Source organism: Salmo salar, chromosome 13 (genome assembly GCF_965601325.2).
Source record: "Salmo salar chromosome 13, fSalSal1, whole genome shotgun sequence".
In the NCBI taxonomy this organism is placed as follows: Eukaryota; Metazoa; Chordata; class Actinopteri; order Salmoniformes; family Salmonidae; genus Salmo; species Salmo salar.
The window spans coordinates 113,017,437-113,044,958 of NC_138303.1; the positions used below are offsets into that span (position 1 = coordinate 113,017,437).

Sequence of the window (27,522 nt, forward strand, 5' to 3'; positions counted from 1 at the left end):
ACTCAGCCCGTACTCTACGAAGACTGGTGCGGCATAACCAATCAGAGCTGCAGTAGGCCTATATGCAAATAGACCATTGCCATATATGGATCTGTGCCATTTACTTTGAACTGGACTGTGTTTACAGCATGAGCGGTCGTGACTAGCTGAACTGGACTGTGTTTACAGCATGAGCGGTCGTGAGTAGATGTGCTTGTTTTGAGCGAGACCTGAGTGTAGCCACCGTGTGCACGTTTTGTTCATATCCTTTGCTAGTTAGTGAGTTATTAGCCCAGTTATAAACCATTTGTAGTCAGCAATAGGGGAAGTGATTGTTTCCTACAAGAGCACAAAACATGTCCATTTCTAGACATCTTTGAAAAGTGAGTCAGGTAAAGAGCTTTGCATTTTGAGACAGGCTTGAATTAGCTAAGTAGCCAATAGTCAGAGGGTAGCATAGTTTGTCTGGTTCTCTGTAATAATGGTGTGGGAATAATAATGCATTTTATTTTGAAAAGTGGTTTCTTGCATCAAACAGCACAACAACATTTTCAGTCACCTCCTTGTCTGAAGGACAAGTGGATAAACAGGTTAATGTCAAGCCCTACATGTTTCTTTCAAAACTCTCCTGGAATGTAGGTCCTACATTGAACACCACACATTGGCTGCTACTGTAGGCTGAATGATAGAACAGCTATTTCCATGTTAAAATGTTATGGGATGCATTTATCCATTGTTTTTGATGGTAGGCCACTCTGGTAGGCCTACATTATGATCAAATAGACACAGTAGTCTACATGTCCATTGTTAAAACTGTAACTTAAAGCGGGTACAGCCTCAGTGTTCACAGTAAAACTGTAACTTAAAGCAGGTACAGCCTCAGTGTTCACAGTAAAACTGTAACTTAAAGCAGGTACAGCCTCAGTGTTCACAGTAAAACTAACTTAAAGCAGGTACAGCCTCAGTGTTCACAGTAAAACTGTAACTTAAAGCAGGTACAGCCTCAGGGTTCACAGTAAAACTGTAACTGAAAGCCGGTACAGCCTCAGGGTTCACAGTAAAACTGTAACTGAAAGCCGGTATAGCCTCAAGGTTCACAGTAAACGCACGCGCTGGAAGTTGCCCAGAATTTTAACAACGTTCAAGTTTGCGCTCAGCAGAGCTGAAATTTGCTCAGTGCCAAAAAGATTAGAGGTAACATTGGGCAGGACCAAATCGGACGCGCACTAGCGACTCCTTGTGGCGGGCCGGGCGCAGTGCACGCTGACTTCGGACGCCAGTTGTACAGTGTTTCCTCCAACACATTGGTGCGGCTGGCTTCCGGTTTAAGCGAGCATTGTGTCAAGAAGCAGTGCGTTGTGTTTCGGAGGATGCATGGCTCTCGACCTTCGCCTCTCCCGAGTCCGTACGGGAGTTGCAGTGATGGGACAAGACTGTAACTACCAATTGGATATCATGATAAAGGGGTAATTAAAAAAATTAAAATAAAACTAAGGTACTGCCAGGCAGAACTACGGAGCATCTTGAGAAAGAAGCGTAGGGCTGAATGGCATACAGTAGAAGACGGCAGAAGGAAAGAGCCAGGAAGCTAACTGCCTTTATAGCAAATCCCTTTGGTTTCACAAAGCAGCTACTAGGACAGAAGCGCAGTGGGAACCTGGTTTGTTCCAAAGAGGAGATTGACCATTACCATACAGTGACTCCGACAAGGAACAGGAGTTGGGCCAGTGTAACATCTTGATTAAACCCACCAGCACCGGTCACAGAGTTCGACAACAGGGAGCTACTCGTTAAAAGAAATACAGGATATTGTGAAGAGGGCAAGGTCTAGCTCAACTCCTGGACCAAGCGTAGTCCCGTATAAGGTCTACAAGTACTGCCCTGTGTTACTCAAGCGGCTCTGGCAGATATTTAAGGTCATCTGGTGGAGAGGCAAGGTTGCACAGCAGTGGAGATTCACCGAAGGAGTTTAGATCCCGAAGGAAGAAGATTCTGAGAGAATCGACCAATTCAGGATTATCTCCTTGCTAATTGTCCAAGGGAAGAATTTATTCAGCATTGTATCCAGGCAGCTGGCAGACTTCCTCTCTGAGAACTGCTACATCGACAGATGGGTCCAAAAGGGAAGCATCCCAAAAGTACCTGGGTGTTTGGAGCACACTGTGTGGTGACCCAGCTCATCAGAGAAGCGCGAGAGAACAAGGGATCCTGTTGCCCTGGTGATGAACAAATCAAATCACATTTTATTAGTCACATGCGCCGAATACAACAGGTGTAATGCTTACTTACAAGCCCTTTTAACCAACAATACTTTAATAAGTTTTAAGAAGAAAAAAAGTGTGAAGTAAAAAATTATTAAACAGCAGCAGTAAAATAGTACACGTGAGGCTATATACAGGGGGTACCGGTACAGAGTCAATGTGCGGGGACACCGGTTAGTCGAGGTAACAAGTCTTCTGAAGCTGAGTGCCGGGGCCCCCGAACCAAACCTGGCAGTGCTCTGGCTTGACCTTGACCAACACCTACGGATCGATCCCTCACAAGCTGTTGCAGACTACAATGACAAAACACCACGTCCCAGACAAAGTGGCAGACCTCATCAGGGTCAGTAACATCAGAGTGGCACAGCCTGGAGGTGGGAATTATCACAGGCTACATCATCCCTGTGGTCCTGTTTTCCCTGGCTATTAACATGATTATGAAGTCTGCTGAAGCTGATTGCCAGGGGCCCCGAACCAAGTCTTGGGTGCGACAACCACCAATCGGAGCCTTTTATGGACAACCTGCCAGTCACCACAGAGTCAGTGCCAGGAAGCAGGTGAATTCTGCAAGGGTTGGAGAAGCTGACTGGATGGCCGAGAATGATCTTGAAGCCAACAAAATCAAGGTTGATGGTGTTGAAGAAGGGCAAGGTCGTAGACAGATTCCACTTTGCAGGGACACTGATCCCCACCGTCTCGGTTTAGCCAGTTCAGAGCCTTGGCAAGGTGTTTTAACAGCAGCCTGAAGGACATAACATAAATCCAGACCAACTACCGTCATTTCCGGACTATTAAGCGCACCTGAATATAAGCCGCACCCACTGAATAAAAAAAATATATATATTTTGAACATAAATAAGCCGCACATGTCTATAAGCCGCAGGTGCCTACCGGTACATTGAAACAAATTAACTTTACACAGGCTTTAACGAAACACGGCTTGTAACAAAAAATAAAAAATGAGCAGTAAGCTTTAGTTGTCTTTTTGCACTGAGTCAATTCCTCACGCTGCTGTTTCCAACGTCTTATCATCGACTCATTAAGACCAAGCTCCCGTGCAGCAGCTCTATTTCCTTTTCCAACAGCCAGATCAATCGCCTTCAACTTGAAAGCTGCATCATATGCATTTCTCCGTGTCTTTGCCATGATGAGGGTGACAAAATGACTACCGTAATCAGAATAATGGGAAGTTTGAGAGCGCTCGATTTAATCTAAACAGTAAAGTAAAAAGTTGTTTGACCTTAACCCGTTCGGCAATTTCATTGGTCTAATGAAAGCTTCATGCCGCCAAAAAACTGAGCACGTCACAGAAAAAATTGAAAGCGGGAAAAATCCATATATTAGCCGCGTCATTGTTTAAGCCGCGAGGTTCAAAGCCTGGGAAAAAAGTTGCGGCTTATAGTCTGGAATTTACGGTATCAGGACCTGGAGAGCTAGCTGAGAGAGGTTGACCGGTCAGGAATGGCCGGCAAGTTAAAAGCATGGATGTATCAGAATGGCATCCTCCCAAGAATACTCTGGCCTCTGTTCATCCATGAAGTCCCCATCTCCACTGTTGAAAACTTTGAGAGGAAGATCAGCAGCTGTGAAAGAGGAGAAGTTCAGCAGAGCAGTGGGAATGAGACAGCAAGGTGCCTGGATGAGGTGGCAGCAGGCGGTGGACAGGAAAGGTTTGTAGGCAGGCAGAACCACACCGCATTAAATTCTTGATCCAGGTGGTGCATGTCCTACCCAGCTCATCAAACCTGTTCTGCTGGGGCAAAGTGGAAACTCCTGCATGTCCGCTATGCTCCAAGTGAGGGACACTGGAGCACATCGTAAGCTGCTGTCCTAAAGCTCTGGGAGGGGGCTGTTATCGCTGGCGCCATGACCAGGCTCCCTATTCCCTATATAGTGCTATGGGCCCTGGCCAAAAGTAGTGCACTATAAAGGGAATAGGGTACCATTTGGGATGCACAGTGTTTAGGGTGCTGTGCATATTGAGAGGAGAGGGAGAGAGCTTCATGTGAGGCTGCTATGTAGATGGTCAGTACCAAAACGTTAGCCAGGTGGTCAGTACCAAAACGTTAACCAGGTGGTCAGTACCAAAATGTTAACCAGGTGGTCAGTACCAAAACGCTAGCCAGGTGGTCAGTACCAAAACGCTAGCCAGGTGGTCAGTACCAAAACGCTAGCCAGGTGGTCAGTACCAAAACGCTAGCCAGGTGGTCAGTACCAAAACGCTAGCCAGGTGGTCAGTACTGGTGATTGTTTTCCTGTTAGCTGCCTGCCTGCTGATTGGTCTGCGGCTCCAATGCCACCCTATTCCCTATATATTGCTCTACGTTTGAGGCTCTGGCCTAAATTAGTGCTTTAATAAAGGGTGCCATTTGGGATGCATCCCTCCTGGCTGGGCTCAGCCTCTCCTCAAGCTGGCAGCACCGGTCTGTAAAACACAAGTGGATAATAATAGAAACCTATGAACTAACATCTGGAAGACTGGGGTGTCTTCACCAGGAACCAAACGGAAGCAAATGGGCTAGGTTACAGCGGAGGTTATTCGCATAGCAACTGTGGCCTGTAAAACGGTAGGGCACTACTTTTGACCAGGGCCCATAGGGTGCCATTTTGGGACACATCCAGTACTAATTATGTTGCTATTTACTTGTTTTCTGCTTCTAGGATCTGAGTCTGCCCAATGGGACGCCGGTGGAGACATCTAGTCCCGCCTCCTCATCTTCCCTCCTGAACCGGCTGCAGCTGGATGACGACCTGGAGGGAGAAACACGTGACCTCTTTGTTACCGTCGACGATCCGAAGAAACACGTCTCCACTATGGAGACTTACATCACCTACAAGGTCACCACTAAGGTAGGTCCACCCAGGAGATGTGGAAAATACTACCTGTAATGTGGATGGAAGCATGGTATACTGCACAAAAATAAACGCAACATGTAAAGTGTTGGTCCCATGTTTTACGAGCTGAAATAAAATATCCCCGAAATGTTCCATTACGCACATTTAGTGCACAAATTTGTTTATATCCCCTGTTAGTGAGCATTTCTCCTTTGCCAAGATAATCCATCCACCTGACAGGTGTGGCATATCAAGAAGCTGATTAAACAGCATGATCATCACACAGGTGGACCTTGTGCTGGGGACAATAAAAGGCCACTCAAAAATGAGAAGTTTTATCACACAACACAATGCCACAGATGTCTGAAGTTTAGAAGGAGAGTGCAATTGGCATGCTGACTGCAGGAATGTCCACCAGAGCTGTTGCCAGAGAATGGAATGTTAATTTCTCTACCATGTGAACTGTAACTCAGTAAAATCTTTGAAGTTGTTGCATGTTTTTTGGGGTTTATTTTTGTTCAGTGTAGTACAGAACATGCCCCTTACATTCAGTGAGCATTCTTGCAATTAGAATTCTGTGTTTTTATATTGTCATCAAATAGACCGACCATCCAACTCATCCAATAGACCGACCGGCTCATCCAATAGACCGACCGACTCATCCAATAGACCGACCGACTCATCCAATAGACCGACCGGCTCATCCAATAGACCGACCGGCTCATCCAATAGACCGACCGACTCATCCAATAGACCGACCGACTCATCCGACCGGCTCATCCAATAGACCGACCGACTCATCCAATAGACCGACCGACTCATCCAATAGACCGACCGACTCATCCAATAGACCGACCGGCTCATCCGACCGGCTCATCCAATAGACCGACCGACTCATCCAATAGACCATCCAACTCATCCAATAGACCGACCGGCTCATCCAATAGACCGACCGACTCATCCAATAGACCGACCGGCTCATCCAATAGACCGACCGGCTCATCCGACCGGCTCATCCAATAGACCGACCGACTCATCCAATAGACCATCCAACTCATCCAATAGACCGACCGGCTCATCCAATAGACCGACCGACTCATCCAATAGACCGACCGGCTCATCCGACCGGCTCATCCAATAGACCGACCGACTCATCCAATAGACCGACCGACTCATCCAATAGACCGACCGACTCATCCAATAGACCGACCGGCTCATCCAATAGACCGACCGACTCATCCAATAGACCGACCGGCTCATCCGACCGACTCATCCAATAGACCGACCGGCTCATCCAATAGACCGACCGACTCATCCAATAGACCGACCGGCTCATCCGACCGGCTCATCCAATAGACCGACCGACTCATCCAATAGACCGACCGACTCATCCAATAGACCGACCGACTCATCCAATAGACCGACCGACTCATCCAGTAGACCGACCGGCTCATCCAATAGACCGACCGGCTCATCCAATAGACCGACCGGCTCATCCAATAGACCGACCGGCTCATCCAATAGACCGACCGGCTCATCCAATAGACCGACCGACTCATCCAATAGACCGACCGGCTCATCCAATAGACCGACCGACTCATCCAATAGACCGACCGACTCATCCAATAGACCGACCGACTCATCCAATAGACCGACCGACTCATCCAATAGACCGACCGACTCATCCGACCGGCTCATCCAATAGACCGACCGGCTCATCCAATAGACCATCCAACTCATCCAATAGACCGACCGGCTCATCCAATAGACCGACCGACTCATCCAATAGACCGACCGGCTCATCCAATAGACCGACCGGCTCATCCAATAGACCGACCGGCTCATCCAATAGACCATCCAACTCATCCAATAGACCGACCGGCTCATCCAATAGACCGACCGACTCATCCAATAGACCGACCGGCTCATCCGACCGGCTCATCCAATAGACCGACCGACTCATCCAATAGACCGACCGACTCATCCAATAGACCGACCGACTCATCCAATAGACCGACCGACTCATCCAATAGACCGACCGGCTCATCCAATAGACCGACCGACTCATCCAATAGACCGACCGGCTCATCCGACCGACTCATCCAATAGACCGACCGGCTCATCCAATAGACCGACCGACTCATCCAATAGACCGACCGGCTCATCCGACCGGCTCATCCAATAGACCGACCGACTCATCCAATAGACCGACCGACTCATCCAATAGACCGACCGACTCATCCAATAGACCGACCGGCTCATCCAATAGACCGACCGACTCATCCAATAGACCGACCGGCTCATCCGACCGACTCATCCAATAGACCGACCGACTCATCCAATAGACCGACCGACTCATCCAATAGACCGACCGACTCATCCGACCGGCTCATCCAATAGACCGACCGACTCATCCAATAGACCGACCGACTCATCCAATAGACCGACCGACTCATCCAATAGACCGACCGGCTCATCCAATAGACCGACCGACTCATCCAATAGACCGACCGGCTCATCCGACCAACTCATCCAATAGACCGACCGGCTCATCCAATAGACCGACCGGCTCATCCGACCAACTCATCCAATAGACCGACCGGCTCATCCAATAGACCGACCGGCTCATCCAGTAGACCGACCGACTCATCCAGTAGACCGACCGACTCATCCAGTAGACCGACCGACTCATCCAGTAGACTGACCGACTCATCCAGTAGACTGACCGACTCATCCAGTAGACTGACCGACTCATCCAGTAGACTGACCGACTCATCCAGTAGACTGACCGACTCATCCAGTAGACTGACCGATTCATCCAGTAGACTGACCGATTCATCCAGTAGACCGACCGACTCATCCGACCAACTCATCCAATAGACTGACCGACTCATCCAATAGACCGACCGACTCATCCAGTAAACCGACCGACTCATCCAATAGACTGACCGACTCATCCAACTCATCCAATAGACCGACTCATTCAATAGACTGACCGACTCATCCAGTAGACCGACCGACTCATCCAGTAGACCGACCGACTCATCCAGTAGACCGACCGACTCATCCGACCGACTCATCCAATAGACTGACCGACTCATCCAACTCATCCAATAGACCGACCGACTCATCCAATAGACCGACCGACTCATCCGACCGACTCATCCAATAGACTGACCGACTCATCCAATAGACTGACCGACTCATCCATTTAGGGTATCCTTCCACAAGCTTCCCACAATAAGTTAGGTGAATTTTGGCCCATTCCTCCTGACAGAGCTGGTGTAACTGAGTCAGGTTTGTAGGCCTCCTTGCTCACACACGCTTTTTCAGTTCTGCCCACAACATTTCTATAGGTTTGAGATCAGGGCTTTGTGATGGCCACTCCAATACCTTGACTTTTTTGTCCTTAAGCCATTTTGCCACAACTTTGGAAGTATGCTTGGGGTCATTGTTCATTTGGAAGACCCATTTGTGACCAAGCTTTAACTTCCTGACTGATGTCTTGAGATGTTGCTTTACTATATCCACATCATTTTCCTCCCTCATGATGCCATCTATTTTGTGAAGTGCACCAGTCCCTCCTGCAGCAAAGCACCCCCACAACATGATGCTGCAACCCCCGTGCTTCACAGTTGGGATGGTGTTCTTCGGCTTGCTAGCCTCCCCCTTTTTCCTCCAAACATAACGATGGTCATTATGGCCAAACAGTTCTATTTTTGTTTCATCAGAGCAGAGGACATTTCTCCAAAAAGTACGATCTTTGTCCCCATGTGCAGTTGCAAACCGTAGTCTGGCTTTTTGATGGTGGTTTTGGAGCAGTGGCTTCTTCCTTGCTGAGCGGCCTTTCAGGTTATGTCGATATAGGACTCGTTTTAATGTGGATATAGATACTTTTGTACCCGTTTCCTCCAGCATCTTCACAAGGTCCTTTGCTGCTGTTCTGGGATTGATTTGCATTTTTCTTACCAAAGTACGTTCATCTCTAGGAGACAGAACGTGTCTCCTTCCTGAGCGGTATGACGGCTGCATGGTGCCATGGTGTTTAAACTTGCGTACTATTGTTTGTACAGATGAACGTGGTACCTTCAGGCATTTGCTCCCAAGGACAAACCAGACTTGTGGAGGTCTACAATTTTTTTTCTCTGAGGTCTTGGCTGATTTCTTTACATCTTTCCCATGATGTCAAGCAAAGAGGCACTGAGTTTGAAGGTAGGTCTTGAAATACATCCACAGGTACACCTCCAATTGACCCAAATGATCAGAAGCTTCTAAAGCCATGACATCATTTTCTGGAATTTTCCAAGCTGTTTAAAGGCAGAGTCAACTTAGTGTATGTAAACTTCTGACCCAGTGGAATTGTGATACAGTGAATTATAAGTGAAATAATCTGTCTGTAAACAATTGTTGAAAAAATTACTTTTGTCCGACTTGCATAACTATAGTTTGTTAACAAGAAATGTGTGGAGTGGTTGAAAAACAGTTTTTAAGGACTCCAACCTAAGTGTATGTAAACTTCCGACTTCAACTGTAAATATATATCCCACTTAAGACCCTCCTCCTTCTCTCCAATGGTTACATCTTATGGTTTTACAGGAAGAGAATAAAGAGGGTAACAGGATACCAAACCTTTATTACTCCCAGATGAGAATCTGTCCTCACCTTCTGACCTCAACCCCTCCTTCATCTAATCCACAGATGTCCATCTGTCTCCACTGTATCAACACATTGCTCTCCTCTTGTCCACCCAACACATTCCACAGCTATCTGTCTTTCTACAGCGACCCAGTCTCTTTCACTCCTTAATATACTATGCGTCTGATCTATCATGTCTTTAATATCTCAATGTTCAAAATGTCGAATCCAAGAACACAGTGACCTCCATCATTCTTAAATGGAAGAAGTTTGGAACCACCAAGACACTTTCTAGAGCTGGCCGCCCGGCTGAACTGAGCAATTGGGGAGAAGGGCCTTGGTCAGGGAGGTGACCAAGAACCCGATAGTCACAATGGCTCAGCTGTGAAGTGGTAGGCCACACAAGCTCACAAAACGGGACCCCCGAGTGCTGAAGTGCACAGTAGTGCGTAGAAATCATCTGTCTTCGGGTTGCAACACTCACTACCAAACTGCCTCTGGAAGCAACGTCAGAACAAGAACTGTACATCAAGAGCTTCATGAAATGAGTTTCCATGGCCGAGCAGCTGCACACAAGCCTAAGATCACAATGCGCAATGCCAAGAATCGGCTGGAGTGGTGTAAAGCTCACCTCCATTGGACTCTGGAGCAGCGGAAACAAATTATCTTGGATGATGAATCACGCTTCACCATCTGGCAGTCCAACGGATGAATCTTGGTTTGGCAGATGCCAGGAGAACGCTACCTGCCCCAACGCATAGTGCCAACTGTAAAGTTTGGTGGAGGAGGAATAATGGTCTGGGGCTGTGTTTCATGGTTCAGGCCCCTTAGTTCCAATGAAGGGAAATCATAACGCTACATCATACAATGACATTCTAGATGATTCTGTACTTCCAACTTTGTGGCAACAGTTTGGGGAAGGCCCTTTCCTGTTTCAACATGACAATGCCCCCGTGCACAAAGCACGTTTGTTGAGATCAGTGTGGAAGAACTTGACTGGCCTGCACAAGCCCTGACCTGAACCCCATCGAACACCTTTGGGTTGAATTGGAACGCTGACTGCGAGCCAGGCCTAATCGCACAGCATCAGTGCCCGATCTCACTAATGCTCTTGTGGCTGAATGGAAGCAAGTCTCCACAACAACGTTCCAACATCTAGTGGAAAGCCTTCCCAGAAGAGTGGAGGCTGTTATAGCAGCAATGTTCCAACATCTAGTGGAAAGCCTTCCCAGAAGACTGGAGGCTGTTATAGCAGCAATGTTCCAACATCTAGTGGAAAGCCTTCCCAGAAGAGTGGAGGCTGTTATAACAGCAATGTTCCAACATCTAGTGGAAAGCCTTCCCAGAAGAGTGGATATGTACATGTACTAGGTGGAGTTATTAACGTGACTATGCAAAGATAATAACAGAGAGTAGCAGCAGCGTGGGGGCAGGGGGGGGGGGCAATGCAAATAGTCTGGGTAGCCATTTGATTAGCTGTTCAGGAGTCTTATGGCTTGGGGGTAGAAGCTGTTTAGAAGCCTCTTGGACCAAGACTTGGCGCTCCAGTACCGCTACCCGTCAGGATGCTCTCGATGGTGCAGCTATAAAATCTTTTGAGGATCTGAGGACCCATGCCAAATCTTTTCAGTCTCCTGAGGGGGAATAGGTGTTGTCGTGCCCTCTTCACGACTGTCTTGGTGTGCTTGGACCATGTTAGTTTGTTGGTGATGTGGACACAAAGGAATTTGAAGCTCTCGACCTGCTCCACTACAGCCCCGTTGATGAGAATGGGGGCGTGCTCTGTCTTCCTTTTCCTGTTGTCCAAAATCATCTCCTTTGTCTTGATCTCATTGAGGAAGAGGTTGTTGTCCTTGCACCACACATCCAGGTCTCTGACCTCCTGACCTCCTCATCGTTGTCGGTGATCAGGCCTACCACTGTTGTCATCGGCAAACTTAATGATTGTGTTGGAGTTGTGCCTGGCCAGGCAGTCATGAGTGAACAGGGAGTACAGGAGGGGACTTAGCACGCCCCCCAGAGGGGCCCCCGTGTTGAGGATCAGTGTGGCGGATGTGTTGCTACCTACCCTCACCACCTGGGGGTGTCCCGTCAGGAAGTCCAGGATCCAGTTTCAGAGGGAGGTGTTTAGTCCCAGGGTCCTTAGCTTGGTGATGAGCTTTGAGGGCACTGTGGTGTTGAACGCTGAGCTGGAGTCAATGAATGGCATTGGTTAATAGGTTAAGGGTTAGGTAACCCAGTGTAACCCTCTCTTTCTCTCTCTCTCTCCAGACAACGCGGGTGGAGTTTGACCTACCAGAGTACTCTGTCAGGAGGCGCTACCAGGACTTTGACTGGCTCAGGACCAAGCTGGAGGACACTCAGCCCACACACCTCATACCAGTAGGTTAACCCTGACCCTGACCCCTAACCCTAGACTACACATCTCATACCAGTAGGTTATCCCTGACCCCTGACCCCTAACCCTAGACTACACATCTCATACCAGTAGGTTAACCCTGACCCCTGACTTTAGACTACACATCTCATACCAGTAGGTTAACCCTGACCCCTAACCCTAGACTACACATCCCATACCAGTAGGTTAACCCTGACCCCTAACCCTAGACTACACATCCCATACCAGTAGGTTAACCCTGACCCCTAACCCTAGACTACACATCTCATACCAGTAAGTTAACCCTGACCCCTGACCCTAGACTACACATCTCATACCAGTAGGTTAACCCTGACCCCTAACCCCTAACCCTAGACTACACATCTCATACCAGTAGGTTAACCCTGACCCCTAACCCTAGACTACACATCTCATACCAGTAGGTTAACCCTGACCCCTGACCCTAGACTACACATCTCATACCAGTAGGTTAACCCTGACCCCTGACCCCTAACCCTAGACTACACATCCCATACCAGTAGGTTAACCCTGACCCCTAACCCTAGACTACACATCTCATACCAGTAGGTTAACCCTGACCCCTGACCCCTAACCCTAGACTACACATCTCATACCAGTAGGTTAACCCTGACCCCTGACTTTAGACTACACATCTCATACCAGTAGGTTAACCCTGACCCCTAACCCTAGACTACACATCCCATACCAGTAGGTTAACCCTGACCCCTAACCCTAGACTACACATCCCATACCAGTAGGTTAACCCTGACCCCTAACCCTAGACTACACATCTCATACCAGTAAGTTAACCCTGACCCCTGACCCTAGACTACACATCTCATACCAGTAGGTTAACCCTGACCCCTAACCCCTAACCCTAGACTACACATCTCATACCAGTAGGTTAACCCTGACCCCTAACCCTAGACTACACATCTCATACCAGTAGGTTAACCCTGACCCCTGACCCTAGACTACACATCCCATACCAGTAGGTTAACCCTGACCCTGACCCCTAACCCTAGACTACACATCTCATACCAGTAGGTTAACCCTGACCCCTGACCCTAGACTACACATCTCATACCAGTAGGTTAACCCTGACCCCTGACTTTAGACTACACATCTCATACCAGTAGGTTAACCCTGACCCCTGACCCTAGACTACACATCTCATACCAGTAGGTTAACCCTGACCCCTGACCCTAGACTACACATCTCATACCAGTAGGTTAACCCTGACCCCTAACCCTAGACTACACATCTCATACCAGTAAGTTATGTACAAGCGTAACTGGTAGGATCTGAACCCCAACTCGGAAAACCAAAGTCTTATTCCTCTTGGTTGACTCTCTCTTCCCTCTCTCTCCCCCCCCCCCCCTCTCTCTCTCTCTCTCTCTCTCTCTCTCTGTCTCTCTCTCTCTCTCTCTCCCCCCCTCTCTCTCTCTTCCTCTCTCTCTCTCTCTCTCTCTCTGTCTCTCTCTCTCTCTCTCTCTCTTCCCCCCCTCTCTCTCTCTCTCTCTCTCTCTTCCCCCCCTCTCTCTCTCTCTCTCTCTCTCTCTCTCTCTTCCCCTCTCTCTCTCTCTCTCTCTCTCTCTCTCTCTCTCTTCCCCTCTCCCCCCCCTCTCTCTCTCCCCCCCCCCCTCTCTCTCTCTCTCTCTCTCTCTCTCTCTCTCTCTCTCTCTCTCTCTGCCCCCTCCAGCCCCTCCCAGAGAAGTTTGTGATGAAGGGGGTGGTTGACCGGTTCTCTGAGGAGTTTGTTGAGACGAGAAGGAAGGCTCTGGATAAGTTCCTGAAGAGAGTGGCTGACCATCCTGTCCTGTCGTTCAACGAACACTTCAATGCCTTCCTCTCTGCTAAGGTATGTTATCGGCTTGGGCGGTATACCGTATATACTCTATCCCGGGGTATTTGGAAATAGCAATGTGATGATTTTTCAACAATGTCAATAGTGCCATTTTTTTGTGATATTTTTTTTATATACATTTGAATATTTGTAGTTACTTTCTAAGTAAATACCTGCAGTCAGAGCTCTAAAATGCAATAAAATATTTTGCTGTTGACGGGACGTTTTAATTTGGGTGCACTGTGCGACTATGAAAAACATCTCCCAGGTAATAATTGTTGTAATGATCAGGCTTGGCTTTTTGTTTCTGAGAAACAAGCAGATTTGTTAGCGTCATTCACAAACCATGTTGAAACATCTGACCCCGTATTACCAGCACAGCATTTTATCTTCCTATAGCGAGATCGCCTGCACCTCATTTCACATTCATAAACCATGTTGAAACATCTGACCCGTATTACCAGCACAGCATTTTATCTTCCTATAGCGGGATCGCCTGCACCTCATTTCACATTCATAAACCATGTTGAAACATCTGACCCGTATTACCAGCACAGCATTTTATCTTCCTATAGCGGGATCGCCTGCACCTCATTTCACATTCATAAACCATGTTGAAACATCTGACCCGTATTACCAGCACAGCATTTTATCTTCCTATAGCGGGATCGCCTGCACCTCATTTCACATTCATAAACCATGTTGAAACATCTGACCCGTATTACCAGCACAGCATTTTATCTTCCTATAGCGGGATCGCCTGCACCTCATTTCACATTCATAAACCATGTTGAAACATCTGACCCGTATTACCAGCATTTTATCTTCCTATAGCGGGATCGCCTGCACCTCATTTCACATTCATAAACCATGTTGAAACATCTGACCCGTATTACCAGCACAGCATTTTATCTTCCTATAGCGGGATCGCCTGCACCTCATTTCACATTCATAAACCATGTCGTGGGCCGTTCTGAAACTACTTACGCGTCAAAGTTGTTAACCATTTGTTGACACTTTGTTCAGTCCTGTTACCCCATTGACTAGCTAGTTAATAACCTGGTAACTTGAAAAACACATACAAATATTCTGGGGCACAGAGCGAAAGGAAGAGGGATAGCTTCTTCAGGAGATCAATGATCACAGCAATGAATGAATAATGACTGATCTCTTGCATGTTGTTATCACAAACCTGATGTTTTAAAGAGACCTTGTACAAATATCAAGTCTAAATCCCAATCTCCGTCCATGGCTTAAGAAAAGGGCCTATTTAGTTAGCTAGCTACTGCAGGACATCAACACAAGCAGACCAGAAAAAATTAAATTATGTTTAGGATTTGATTGGTGTGAAGCCAAATCCAACCTGGCCTCCCTTGGGGGGCGTTTTGCTAGATTTTATTGGTGTGAAGCCAAATCCAACCTGGCCTCCCTTGGGGGGCGTTTTGCTAGATTTGATTGGTGTGAAGCCAAATCCAACCTGGCCTCCCTTGGGGGGCGTTTTGCTAGATTTGATTGGTGTGAAGCCAAATCCAACCTGGCCTCCCTTGGGGGGTGTTTTGCTGCACCAGGACAACCCATTATTGTATTTTAACAAATGTATCAAGGGAGGCCAAATGTTTTCTGGCATCAATCAATCAAATGCTACGGTCACAACATGCCATATTATTTTGGTCCAGACAGCATCAGATACATAGTCTACACATACTGAGACAGAGAGGTGCTGTTTCACTGTCCAGACAGCATCAGATACATGGTCTACACATACTGAGACAGAGAGGTGATGTTTCACTGTCCAGACAGCATCAGATACATGGTCTACACATACTGAGACAGAGAGGTGCTGTTACACTGTCCAGACAGCATCAGATACATGGTCTACACATACTGAGACAGAGAGGTGATGTTTCACTGTCCAGACAGCATCAGATACATGGTCTACACATACTGAGACAGAGAGGTGCTGTTTCACTGTCCAGACAGCATCAGATACATGGTCTACACATACTGAGACAGAGAGGTGCTGTTTCACTGTCCAGACAGCATCAGATACATGGTCTACACATACTGAGACAGAGAGGTGCTGTTTCACTGTCCAGACAGCATCAGATACATGGTCTACACATACTGAGACAGAGAGATGCTGTTTCACTGTCCAGACAGCATCAGATACATGGTCTACACATACTGAGACAGAGAGATGCTGTTTCACTGTCCAGACAGCATCAGATACATGGTCTACACATACTGAGACAGAGAGATGCTGTTTCACTGTCCAGACAGCATCAGATACATGGTCTACACATACTGAGACAGAGAGATGCTGTTTCACTGTCTAGACAGCATCAGATACATGGTCTACACATACTGAGACAGAGAGGTGCTGTTTCACTGTCCAGACAGCATCAGATAAATGGTCTACACATACTGAGACAGAGAGATGCTGTTTCACTGTCCAGACAGCATCAGATACATGGTCTACACATACTGAGACAGAGAGATGCTGTTTCACTGTCCAGACAGAATCAGATACATGGTCTACACATACTGAGACAGAGAGATGCTGTTTCACTGTCCAGACAGCATCAGATACATGGTCTACACATACTGAGACAGAGAGATGCTGTTTCACTGTCCAGACAGCATCAGATACATGGTCTACACATACTGAGACAGAGAGGTGCTGTTTCACTGTCCAGACAGCATCAGATACATGGTCTACACATACTAACCACTAGGCTACCTGCCTCCTCTACACTCTAACCACTAGACTACCTGCCTCCTCTACACTCTAACCACTAGGCTACCTGCCTCCTCTACACTCTAACCACTAGGATACCTGCCACCTCTACACTCTAACCACTAGGCTACCTGCCTCCTCTACACTCAAACCACTAGGCTACCTGCCACCTCTACACTCTAACCACTAGGCTACCTGCCTCCTCTACACTCTAACCACTAGGCTACCTGCCTCCTCTACACTCTAACCACTAGACTACCTGCCTCCTCTACACTCTAACCACTAGGCTACCTGCCACCCCTCCACTCAAACCACTAGGTTACCTGCCTCCCCTACACTCTAACCACCAGGCTACCTGCCTCCCCTACACTCTAACCACCAGGCTACCTGCCTCCCCTACACTCTAACCACCAGGTTACCTGCCTCCCCTACACTCTAACCACTAGGCTACCTGCCGTACCTCCACTCTAACCACTAGGCTACCTGCCTCCTCTACACTCTAACCACTAGGCTACCTGCCACACCTACACTCTAACCACTAGGCTACCTGCCTCCTCTACACTCTAACCACTAGGCTACCTGCCTCCTCTACACTCTAACCACTAGGCTACCTGCCTCCTCTACACTCTAACCACTAGGCTGCCTGCCTCCTCTACACTCTAACCACTAGGCTACCTGCCTCCTCTACACTCTAACCACTAGGCTACCTGCCTCCTCTCCACTCTAACCACTAGGCTACCTGCCTCCTCTCCACTCTAACCACTAGGCTACCTACCTCCTCTACACTCTAACCACTAGACTACCTGCCTCCTCTACACTCTAACCACTAGGCTACCTGCCTCCTCTACACTCTAACCACTAGGCTACCTGCCACCTCTACACTCTAACCACTATGCTACCTGCCACCTCTACACTCTAACCACTAGGCTACCTGCCTCCTCTACACTCTAACCACTAGGCTACCTGCCTCCTCTACACTCTAACCACTAGGCTACCTGCCTCCTCTACACTCTAACCACTAGTCTACCTGCCTCCTCTCCACTCTAACCACTAGGCTACCTGCCTCCTCTACACTCTAACCACTAGGCTACCTGCCTCCTCTACACTCTAACCACTAGGCTACCTGCCTCCTCTACACTCTAACCACTAGACTACCTGCCTCCTCTACACTCTAACCACTAGACTACCTGCCTCCTCTACACTCTAACCACTAGGCTACCTGCCTCCTCTACACTCTAACCACTAGGCTACCTGCCACCTCTACACTCTAACCACTAGGCTACCTGCCACCCCTCCACTCTAACCACTAGGCTACCTGCCTCCCCTACACTCTAACCACTAGGCTACCTGCCACCTCTACACTCTAACCACTAGGCTACCTGCCACCTCTACACTCTAACCACTAGGCTACCTGTCACCTCTACACTCTAACCACTAGGCTACCTGCCGCCTCTACACTCTAACCACTAGTCTACCTGCCACCCCTACACTCTAACCACTAGTCTACCTGCCTCCTCTACACTCTAACCACTAGGCTACCTGCCTCCTCTACACTCTAACCACTAGGCTACCTGCCACCTCTACACTCTAACCACTAGGCTACCTGCCTCCTCTACACTCTAACCACTAGGCTACCTGCCTCCTCTACACTCTAACCACTAGGCTACCTACCTCCTCTACACTCTAACCACTAGGCTACCTGCCTCCTCTACACTCTAACCACTAGGCTACCTGCCTCCTCTACACTCTAACCACTAGGCTACCTGCCTCCTCTACACTCTAACCACTAGGCTACCTGCCACCTCTACACTCTAACCACTAGGCTACCTGCCTCCTCTACACTCTAACCACTAGGCTACCTGCCTCCTCTACACTCTAACCACTAGGCTACCTGCCGCCTCTACACTCTAACCACTAGGCTACCTGCCTCCTCTACACTCTAACCACTAGGATACCTGCCTCCTCTACACTCTAACCACTAGACTACCTGCCTCCTCTACACTCTAACCACTAGACTACCTGCCTCCTCTACACTCTAACCACTAGGCTACCTGCCACCTCTACACTCTAACCACTAGGCTACCTGCCTCCTCTACACTCTAACCACTACGCTACCTGCCTCCTCTACACTCTAACCACTAGGCTACCTGCCACCTCTACACTCTAACCACTAGGCTACCTGCCTCCTCTACACTCTAACCACTAGGCTACCTGCCTCCTCTACACTCTAACCACTAGGCTACCTGCCTCCTCTACACTCTAACCACTAGGATACCTGCAACCTCTACTCTCTAACCACTAGGCTACCTGCAGCCCCTATGCATGTCAAAATACCGCTATAACATTTCTCCCGCTTCTCTGCGCTGTGTCGTACAGAGTCAGTGTGCGGTGGCACCAGTTAGTCGAGGTAATATCTACACTAACATTCAACAGTTTATGGTCACTTAAAAATGTCCTTGTTTTTGAAAGAAAAGCAAAAAAAAAAATGGTCCATTAAAATAACATCAAATTGATCAGAAAGTGTAGACATTGTTAATGTTGTAAATGACTATTGTAGCTGGAAACGGCTGATTTTTTAATGGAATATCTACATAGGCGTACAGAGGCCCATTATCAGCAACCATCACTCCTGTGTTCCAATGGCACGTTTTGTTAGCTAATCCAAGATTATCATTTTAAAAGGCTAATTGATCATTAGAAAACCCTTTTGCAATTATGTTAGCACAGCTGAAAACTGTTGTTCTGATTCAAGAAGCAATAAAACTGGCCTTCTTTAGACTAGTTGAGTATCTGGAGCATCAGCATTTGTGGGTTTGATTTACAGGCTCAAAATGTCCAGAAACAAAGAACTTAATTCTGAAACTCGTCAGTCTATTCTTGTTCTGAGAAATGAAGGCTATTCCATGTGAGAAATTGCCAAGAAACACACATTCTTCTCTTCTGAAACTCTTCCCTGGTCCGTAAAATACAAGAGACGTGTTTTCTGTCAATATACCAGATAAAATAATGGTTAATAAACAACTCTAAGTGGGTCCCATAAAATATTTTGGGGTATTTTCCAGAATTCAGTTTTTTTTTTCTTCCTGTTTTAATTTTTTATTTTTTTTCAGTATTTTATTCAAAATATTATAATTGTACATAAAGAAACAGCAGCTGTTATTGGATGTTCTGAGTTGTTGTCAATGCTTAAATCACACCAGAAGACCAATTGTGATGTCTCAGGAAAAAAAACGGAGTGATCCTTAGATTTTTATTTTATTTAATGTGATTCCCCTTTAATTGTGTATTAAGCAATGGCGGAATGCGTCGGTCTAGTGATGTTTCTGCTCTTAGACCTACTGCTGCAGATCATGTCACGGGAAAACAATGGCCACCCAATTGATACAAATAATCATGATATCTTTCTGTCAGGTAAGCCTACTTTGTCAGTTAACGTTTAATTGAGAAGGTTGTTGGGAAAGTCTTTCTGTCTACCTTCAAAAGAGTTATCTTTAGCATTGTTTACTAGCTACATGATAGACTAATATTGTGCACCAAACAGAGAGACGGGGGCCAACACTGCTGGAAATGAATTGGTAGATATTGTTAGGTTTGGCTTTTTAAGCTAATAGTGGCTAACCAGGAGGGTGGGATCATGTTGATGTGGCTTTGATTAGATAGTAGCCCGGAGATTTATGTTTATGACGGTTTGAGATTGAACATTTTACTTTCAGCATTGCTTGGCGAGCTACTGGTAGCTGGCGATCTGCCCGTTGAAGACCCCTGATCTATTAGCTTAGCTGGCGATCTGCCCGTTGAAGACCCCTGATCTAGCTGGTTAGCTTAGCTGGCGATCTGCCCGTTGAAGCCCCCTGATGTAGCTGGTTAGCTTAGCTGGCGATCTGCCCGTTGAAGACCCCTGATCTAGCCAGTTAGCTTAGCTGGCGATCTGCCCGTTGAAGACCCCTGATCTATTAGCTTAGCTGGCGATCTGCCCGTTGAAGACCCCTGATCTATTAGCTTAGCTGGCGATCTGCCCGTTGAAGCCCCCTGATGTAGCCGGTTAGCTTAGCTGGCGATCTGCCCGTTGAAGACCCATGATGTAGCCGGTTAGCTTAGCTGGCGATCTGCCCGTTGAAGACCCCTGATCTATTAGCTTAGCTGGCGATCTGCCCGTTGAAGACCCCTGATCTATTAGCTTAGCTGGCGATCTGCCCGTTGAAGACCCCTGATGTAGCCGGTTAGCTTAGCTGGCGATCTGCCCGTTGAAGATCCCTGATGTAGCCGGTTAGCTTAGCTGGCGATCTGCCCGTTGAAGACCCCTGATGTAGCCGGTTAGCTTAGCTGGCGATCTGCCCGTTGAAGACCCCTGATTTAGCCTGTTAGCTTCTTGCTGAATCAAACTCCTCATGGTTCCCTCCTGGATCAAGAGCCTTACTATCTAATATTTCTTTTTTTTTGTTGCGTGCCGCATTTTTTAGTTACTTTTAGAACTTTATGAGCTGGAATGTCTGTCCTGCGAATAGCTTATGTCAAGAGACGGCATTAAAATCTCTCTTCTGACACCAGTGTAGAGAACAGCAGGGCAGGGAAACGAAACCGAGTCACTGGTGTGAAAGATCACGTGTAGCTCAGTTGGTAGAGCATGGTTCTTGCAACACCAGGGTTGTGGGTTCGATTCCCACTGGGGACCAGTATGAAAATGTATGTACTCGCTACTATAAGTCGCTTTGGGTAAAAGTGACTGCTAAATGGCATATTCTTCTAATCTGAACAGAAATATGAATGCTAAGCTGAAATAAAAGATCCCAGAAATGTTCCATACTCACAAAAAGCTTATTTCCCCAAAAAAGTGTGACCACATTTGTTTACATCCCCTGTTAGTGAGCATTTCTCCTTTGCCAAGATAATCCATCCACCTGACAGGTGTGGCATATCAATAATCTGATTAAACAGTATGATCATTACACAGGTGCACCTTGTACTGGGGACAATAAAAGGCCACTCTAAAAAGTGATGTTTTATCACACAACACAATGCCACAGATGTCTCAAGTTTTGAGGGAGCGTTCAATTGGCATGCTGATTGCAGGATTGTCCACCAGAGCTGTTGCCAGAGAATTGAATGTTTTAGAGAATTTGGCAGTACGTCCAACCGGCCTCACAACCGCAGACCACGTGTAACCACGCCAACCCAGGACCTCCACATCCGGCTACTTCACCTGCGGGATCGTCTGAGACCAGCCACCCGGACAGCTGATTAAACTGCACAACCAAAGATATCTGCACAAACAGAAACCACAGCTGATTAAACTGTGGGTTTGCACAACCAAATAATTTACATTTACGTCATTTAGCAGACGCTCTTATCCAGAGCGACTTACAGATTTCTACACAAACTGTTAGAAACCGTCTCAGGGAAGCTCACCTGCGTGTTCGTCGTCCTCACCAGGGTCTTGACCTGACTGCAGTTCGGCGTCTTGACTGACTTCAGTGGGAAAATGCTCACCTTTGATGGCCACTGGCACGTTGGAGAAGTGTGCTCTTCACGGATGAATCCCGGTTTCAACTGTACCGGGGAGATGTCAGACAGTGTATATGGCGTCGTGTGGGTTCGAGAGGTTTGCTGATTTTAATGTTGTCAACAGGTTATGGTATGGGAAAGCATAAGCTACGGACAACGAACACAATTGCATTTTATCGATGGCAATTTGAATGCACAGATGATACCGTGACGAGATCCTGAGGCCGATTGTCGTTGCCATTCATCCACCGCCATCACCTCATGATGCACGGCCCCGTGTCGCAAGGATCTGTACAGAATTCCTGTAAGCTGAAAATGTCCCAGTTCTTCCATAGCCTGCATTCTCACCAGACATGTCACCCATTAAGCATGTTTGGGATGCTCTGGATCGACGTGTACGACTGCGTGTTCCAGTTCCCGCCAATATCCAGAAACTAATCAACTCTATGCGAAGGAGGTGTCGCGCTGAACGAGGGAAACAGTTCTCACCAGATACTGACTGGTTTTCTGATCCACGCCCCTACTTTATTTTTTTAAAGGCATCTGTGACCAACAGATGCATAGCTGTATTTCCCAGTCATGTGAAATCCATAGATTAGGCCATCATTAATTTATTTCATATGAAATGTAAACTCAGTAAAATCTTTGAAATTGTTGTATGTTGCGTTTTTTTATATTTTTTGCTATATTCTTCTGAAATGTTTGCAATGCACTCATTAGCATTTAGCTAGCAATCGCTATGGGATGTTACGTGTACTTGTTAACATTGCTAACCTTCGGATGACAGAGGCTCAGTGAGGTTTGAAAATATTACTGGTATTACCGGTATTACTGAATATCCCAGTTATGGCACAAGGCTGGTATGAAGGTATGACAATCTGGATACGCCTAGTATGTTAGTATGTTGGCATTACAGTCCTGTATGCATTTCTGACTCGTACCTCCCACTGTGAATTAATAAAGCCATGAAGGAATTTACAATCAAAGTCTCTTGAGACATCTGTTGGTGTAATGTTGTAACAGTGGTAAACAAGGCTCTAATCGTTGGTGTTTTTCTCCTCAGGACCTGAATAAGACGAGGCTCTAACCGTTGCCGTTTTTCTCCTCAGGACCTGAATAAGACGAGGCTCTAACCGTTGGCGTTTTCCCCCTCAGGACCTGAATAAGACGAGGCTCTAACCGTTGGCGTTTTTCTCCTCAGGACCTGAATAAGACGAGGCTCTAACCGTTGGCGTTTTTCTCCTCAGGACCTGAATAAGACGAGGCTCTAACCGTTGGCGTTTTTCTCCTCAGGACCTGAATAAGACGAGGCTCTAACCGTTGGTGTTTTCCCCCTCAGGACCTGAATAAGACGAGGCTCTAACCGTTGGCGTTTTTCTCCTCAGGACCTGAATAAGAAACAAGGCCTAGCCCTGCTCTCTAAGATGGGGGAGTCGGTGAAGTACGTGACGGGAGGGTACAAGCTGAGGAGCCGACCCATGGAGTTTGCTGCTATGGGAGACTACCTGGATATGTTCACACAGAAGCTGGGTACTATCGACAGGATAGCACAGAGAATCATCAAAGAACAGTCTGGTGGGTAACACTGGTTTTTGCTGGGTCATTATTTTTTGTTCTGTGTTGCCAAATCCAATTGTATTGGTCACATACACATGGTTAGCAGATGTTATTGGTCACATGGTTAGCAGATGTTATTGGTCCATACACATGGTTAGCAAATGTTATTGGTCCATACACATGGTTAGCAGATGTTAATGGTCCATACACATGGTTAGCAGATGTTATTGGTCCATACACATGGTTAGCAGATGTTATTGGTCCATACACATGGTTAGCAGATGTTATTGGTCACATGGTTAGCAGATGTTATTGGTCCATACACATGGTTAGCAGATGTTATTGGTCACATGGTTAGCAGATGTTATTGGTCACATGGTTAGCAGATGTTATTGGTCACATGGTTAGCAGGTGTTAATGTGAGTGTAGCGAAATGCTTGTGCTTCTAGTTCCTACCATGCAGTAATATCTAACAAGTAATCTAACCTAACAATTTCACAACAACTACCTTATACACTCAAGTGTAAAGGAATGAATAAGAATATGTACATATAAATATATGAATGAGTGATGGCTGAACGGCATAGGCAAGATGCAGTAGATGGTATAGAGTACAGTATATACATATGAGATGAGCAATGTAGGGTATGTAAACATTATATAAAGTGGCATTGTTTAAAGTGACCAGTGATACATTTATTACATCAATTCTTCCATTATTAAAGTGGCTGGAGTTGAGTCAGTATGTTGGCAGCAGCCACTCAATGTTAGTGATGGCTGTTTAACAGTCTGATGGCCTTGAGATAGAAGCTGTTTTTCAGTCTCTCGGGTCCCAGCTTTGATGCACCTGTACTGACCTCGCCTTCTGGATGATAGCGGGGTGAACAGGCAGTGGCTTGGGTGGTTGTTGTCCTTGATGATCTTTATGGCCTTCCTGTGACATCGGGTGGTGTAGGTGTGCTGGAGGGCAGGTAGTTTGCCCCCGGTGATGCGTTGTGCAGACCTCACTACCCTCTGGAGAGCCTTCCGATTATGGGCGGAGCAGCTGCCGTACCAGGCGGTGATACAGCCCGACAGGATGCTCTCGATTGTGCATCTGTAAAAGTTTGAAGGTTTTCGGTGACAAGCCAAATGTCTTCAGCCTCCTGAGGTTGAAGAGGCGCTGCTGCGCCTTCTTCACCACGCTGTCTGTGTGGGTGGAGCATTTCAGTTTGTCTGTGATGTGTACGCCGAGGAACTTAAAACTTTCCACCTTCTCCACTACTGTCCCGTCGATGTGGATAGGGGGCTGCTCCCTCTGCTGACCAGAAGTCCCCACAAGAAACAAACATTTGACCAACTGGGGACATTTTGTTAGTCCCCACAAGGTCAAATGCTATTTCTAGGAGGTATAGGGTTAAGGTTAGAATTAGTGTTAGGGTTAGAATTACGATAAGGGTTAGGAGCTAGGGTTAGGAGCTAGGGTTAGGAGCTAGGGTTAGGAGCTAGGGTTAGGAGCTAGGGTTAGGAGCTAGGGTTAGGAGCTAGGGTGAGGAGCTAGGGTTAGGAGCTAGGGTTAGGAGCTAGGGTGAGGAGCTAGGGTGAGGAGCTAGGGTTAGGGTTAGGAGCTAGGGTTAGGAGCTAGGGTTAGGAGCTAGGGTTAGGAGCCAGGGTTAGGGTTAGGAGCTAGGGTGAGGAGCTAGGGTTAGGGTTAGGAGCTAGGGTTAGGAGCTAGGGTTAGGAGCTAGGGTGAGGCGCTAGGGTTAGGAGCTAGGGTGAGGAGCTAGGGTGAGGTTTTTGGGTTAGGGGTTAGGGAAAATAGCATTTGTAATAGGACTGAATTGTGTGTACTCACAAGGTTAGCTGTATAAGGTGAGTGAGTGAGTGAGTGAGTGAGTGAGTGAGTGAGTGAGTGAGTGAGTGAGTGAGTGAGTGTGTGTGCGTGTGTACGGTCCTGTCTAACCTGGGCGTTGACTGTCCCCTTCTCTATCCTGTCTCTAACTACTGTTGTCCCTCCTCCCCTGTGTATTCAGAGTACCAAGTAGAGCTGCGTGTGTACGGTCCTGTCTATACTACCTGGGCGTTGTCGGAGGCGGAGCTACAGGAGCCTCTGGAGGGCGTGGCCAGCTGCGTCGCTAGCTGTTCCAACGCTCTGGACGAACTCACCCAGGATATGAGCGAAGACTTCCTGCCTGTGCTCCGAGAATACGTCCTCTACATTGATTCCATGAAGGTACGGTAGAATACAGTAGAATGAGTCCATGATGGTACGGTAGAATACAGTAGAATGAGTCCATGAAGGTACGGTAGAATACAGTAGAATGAGTCCATGAAGGTACGGTAGAATACAGTAGAATGAGTCCATGAAGGTACAGTAGAATACAGTAGAATGAGTCCATGATGGTACGGTAGAATACAGTAGAATGAGTCCATGAAGGTACGGTAGAATACAGTAGAATGAGTCCATGATGGTACGGTAGAATACAGTAGAATGAGTCCATGATGGTACGGTAGAATACAGTAGAATGAGTCCATGATGGTACAGTAGAATGAGTCCATGAAGGTACAGTAGAATACAGTAGAATGAGTCCATGATGGTACGGTAGAATACAGTAGAATGAGTCCATGATGGTACGGTAGAATACAGTAGAATGAGTCCATGATGGTACGGTAGAATACAGTAGAATGAGTCCATGATGGTACAGTAGAATGAGTCCATGAAGGTACAGTAGAATACAGTAGAATGAGTCCATGATGGTACGGTAGAATACAGTAGAATGAGTCCATGAAGGTACGGTAGAATACAGTAGAATGAGTCCATGAAGGTACAGTAGAATACAGTAGAATGAGTCCATGAAGGTACAGTAGAATACAGTAGAATGAGTCCATGAAGGTACAGTAGAATACATTTACATTTACAAAGTCATTTAGCAGACGCTCTTATCCAGAGCGACTTACAAATTGGTACATTCACCTTATGATATCCAGTGGAACAACCACTTTACAATAGTACATCTATATCTTTTTTTTGGGGGGGGGGGGGGTTAGAAGGATTACTTTATCCTATCCCAGGTATTCCTTAAAGAGGTGGGGTTTCAGGTGTCTCCGGAAGGTGGTGATTGACTCCGCTGTCCTGGCGTCGTGAGGGAGCTTGTTCCACCATTGGGGTGCCAGAGCAGCGAACAGTTTTGACTGGGCTGAGCGGGAACTGTGCTTCCTCAGAGGTAGGGAGGCGAGCAGGCCAGAGGTGGATGAACGCAGTGCCCTTGTTTGGGTGTAGGGCTTGATCAGAGCCTGAAGGTACGGAGGTGCCGTTCCCCTCACAGCTCCGTAGGCAAGCACCATGGTCTTGTAGCGGATGCGAGCTTCGACTGGAAGCCAGTGGAGAGAGCGGAGGAGCGGGGTGACGTGAGAGAACTTGGGAAGGTTGAACACCAGACGGGCTGCGGCGTTCTGGATGAGTTGTAGGGGTTTAATGGCACAGGCAGGGAGCCCAGCCAACAACGTGTTGCAGTAATCCAGACGGGAGATGACAAGTGCCTGGATTAGGACCTGCGCCGCTTCCTGTGTGAGGCAGGGTCGTACTCTGCGAATGTTGTAGAGCATGAACCTACAGGATCGGGTCACCGCCTTGATGTTAGTGGAGAACGACAGGGTGTTGTCCAGGGTCACGCCGAGGCTCTTAGCACTCTGGGAGGAGGACACAAGGGAGTTGTCAACCGTGATGGCGAGATCATGGAACGGGCAGTCCTTCCCCGGGAGGAAGAGGAGCTCCGTCTTGCCGAGGTTCAGC

The 27,522-nt window shown here is 47.4% G+C and overlaps 1 protein-coding gene across 2 annotated transcripts in view; it reads left to right on the plus strand.

Annotated features, from left to right (window-relative positions):
• The window catches only part of LOC106568583 (sorting nexin-30), an 83,621-nt gene that overhangs the window by 25,091 nt on the left and 31,008 nt on the right, over window positions 1–27,522 (plus strand). For both annotated transcript variants that reach the window (XM_045692691.2, XM_045692692.2), the window contains exons 2-6: window positions 4,902–5,090; window positions 11,982–12,092; window positions 13,811–13,969; window positions 23,579–23,768; window positions 25,763–25,962. In XM_045692691.2, coding sequence (XP_045548647.2) covers window positions 4,902–5,090; window positions 11,982–12,092; window positions 13,811–13,969; window positions 23,579–23,768; window positions 25,763–25,962 — 849 coding nt within the window. The remainder of the gene's footprint in view (window positions 1–4,901; window positions 5,091–11,981; window positions 12,093–13,810; window positions 13,970–23,578; window positions 23,769–25,762; window positions 25,963–27,522) is intronic.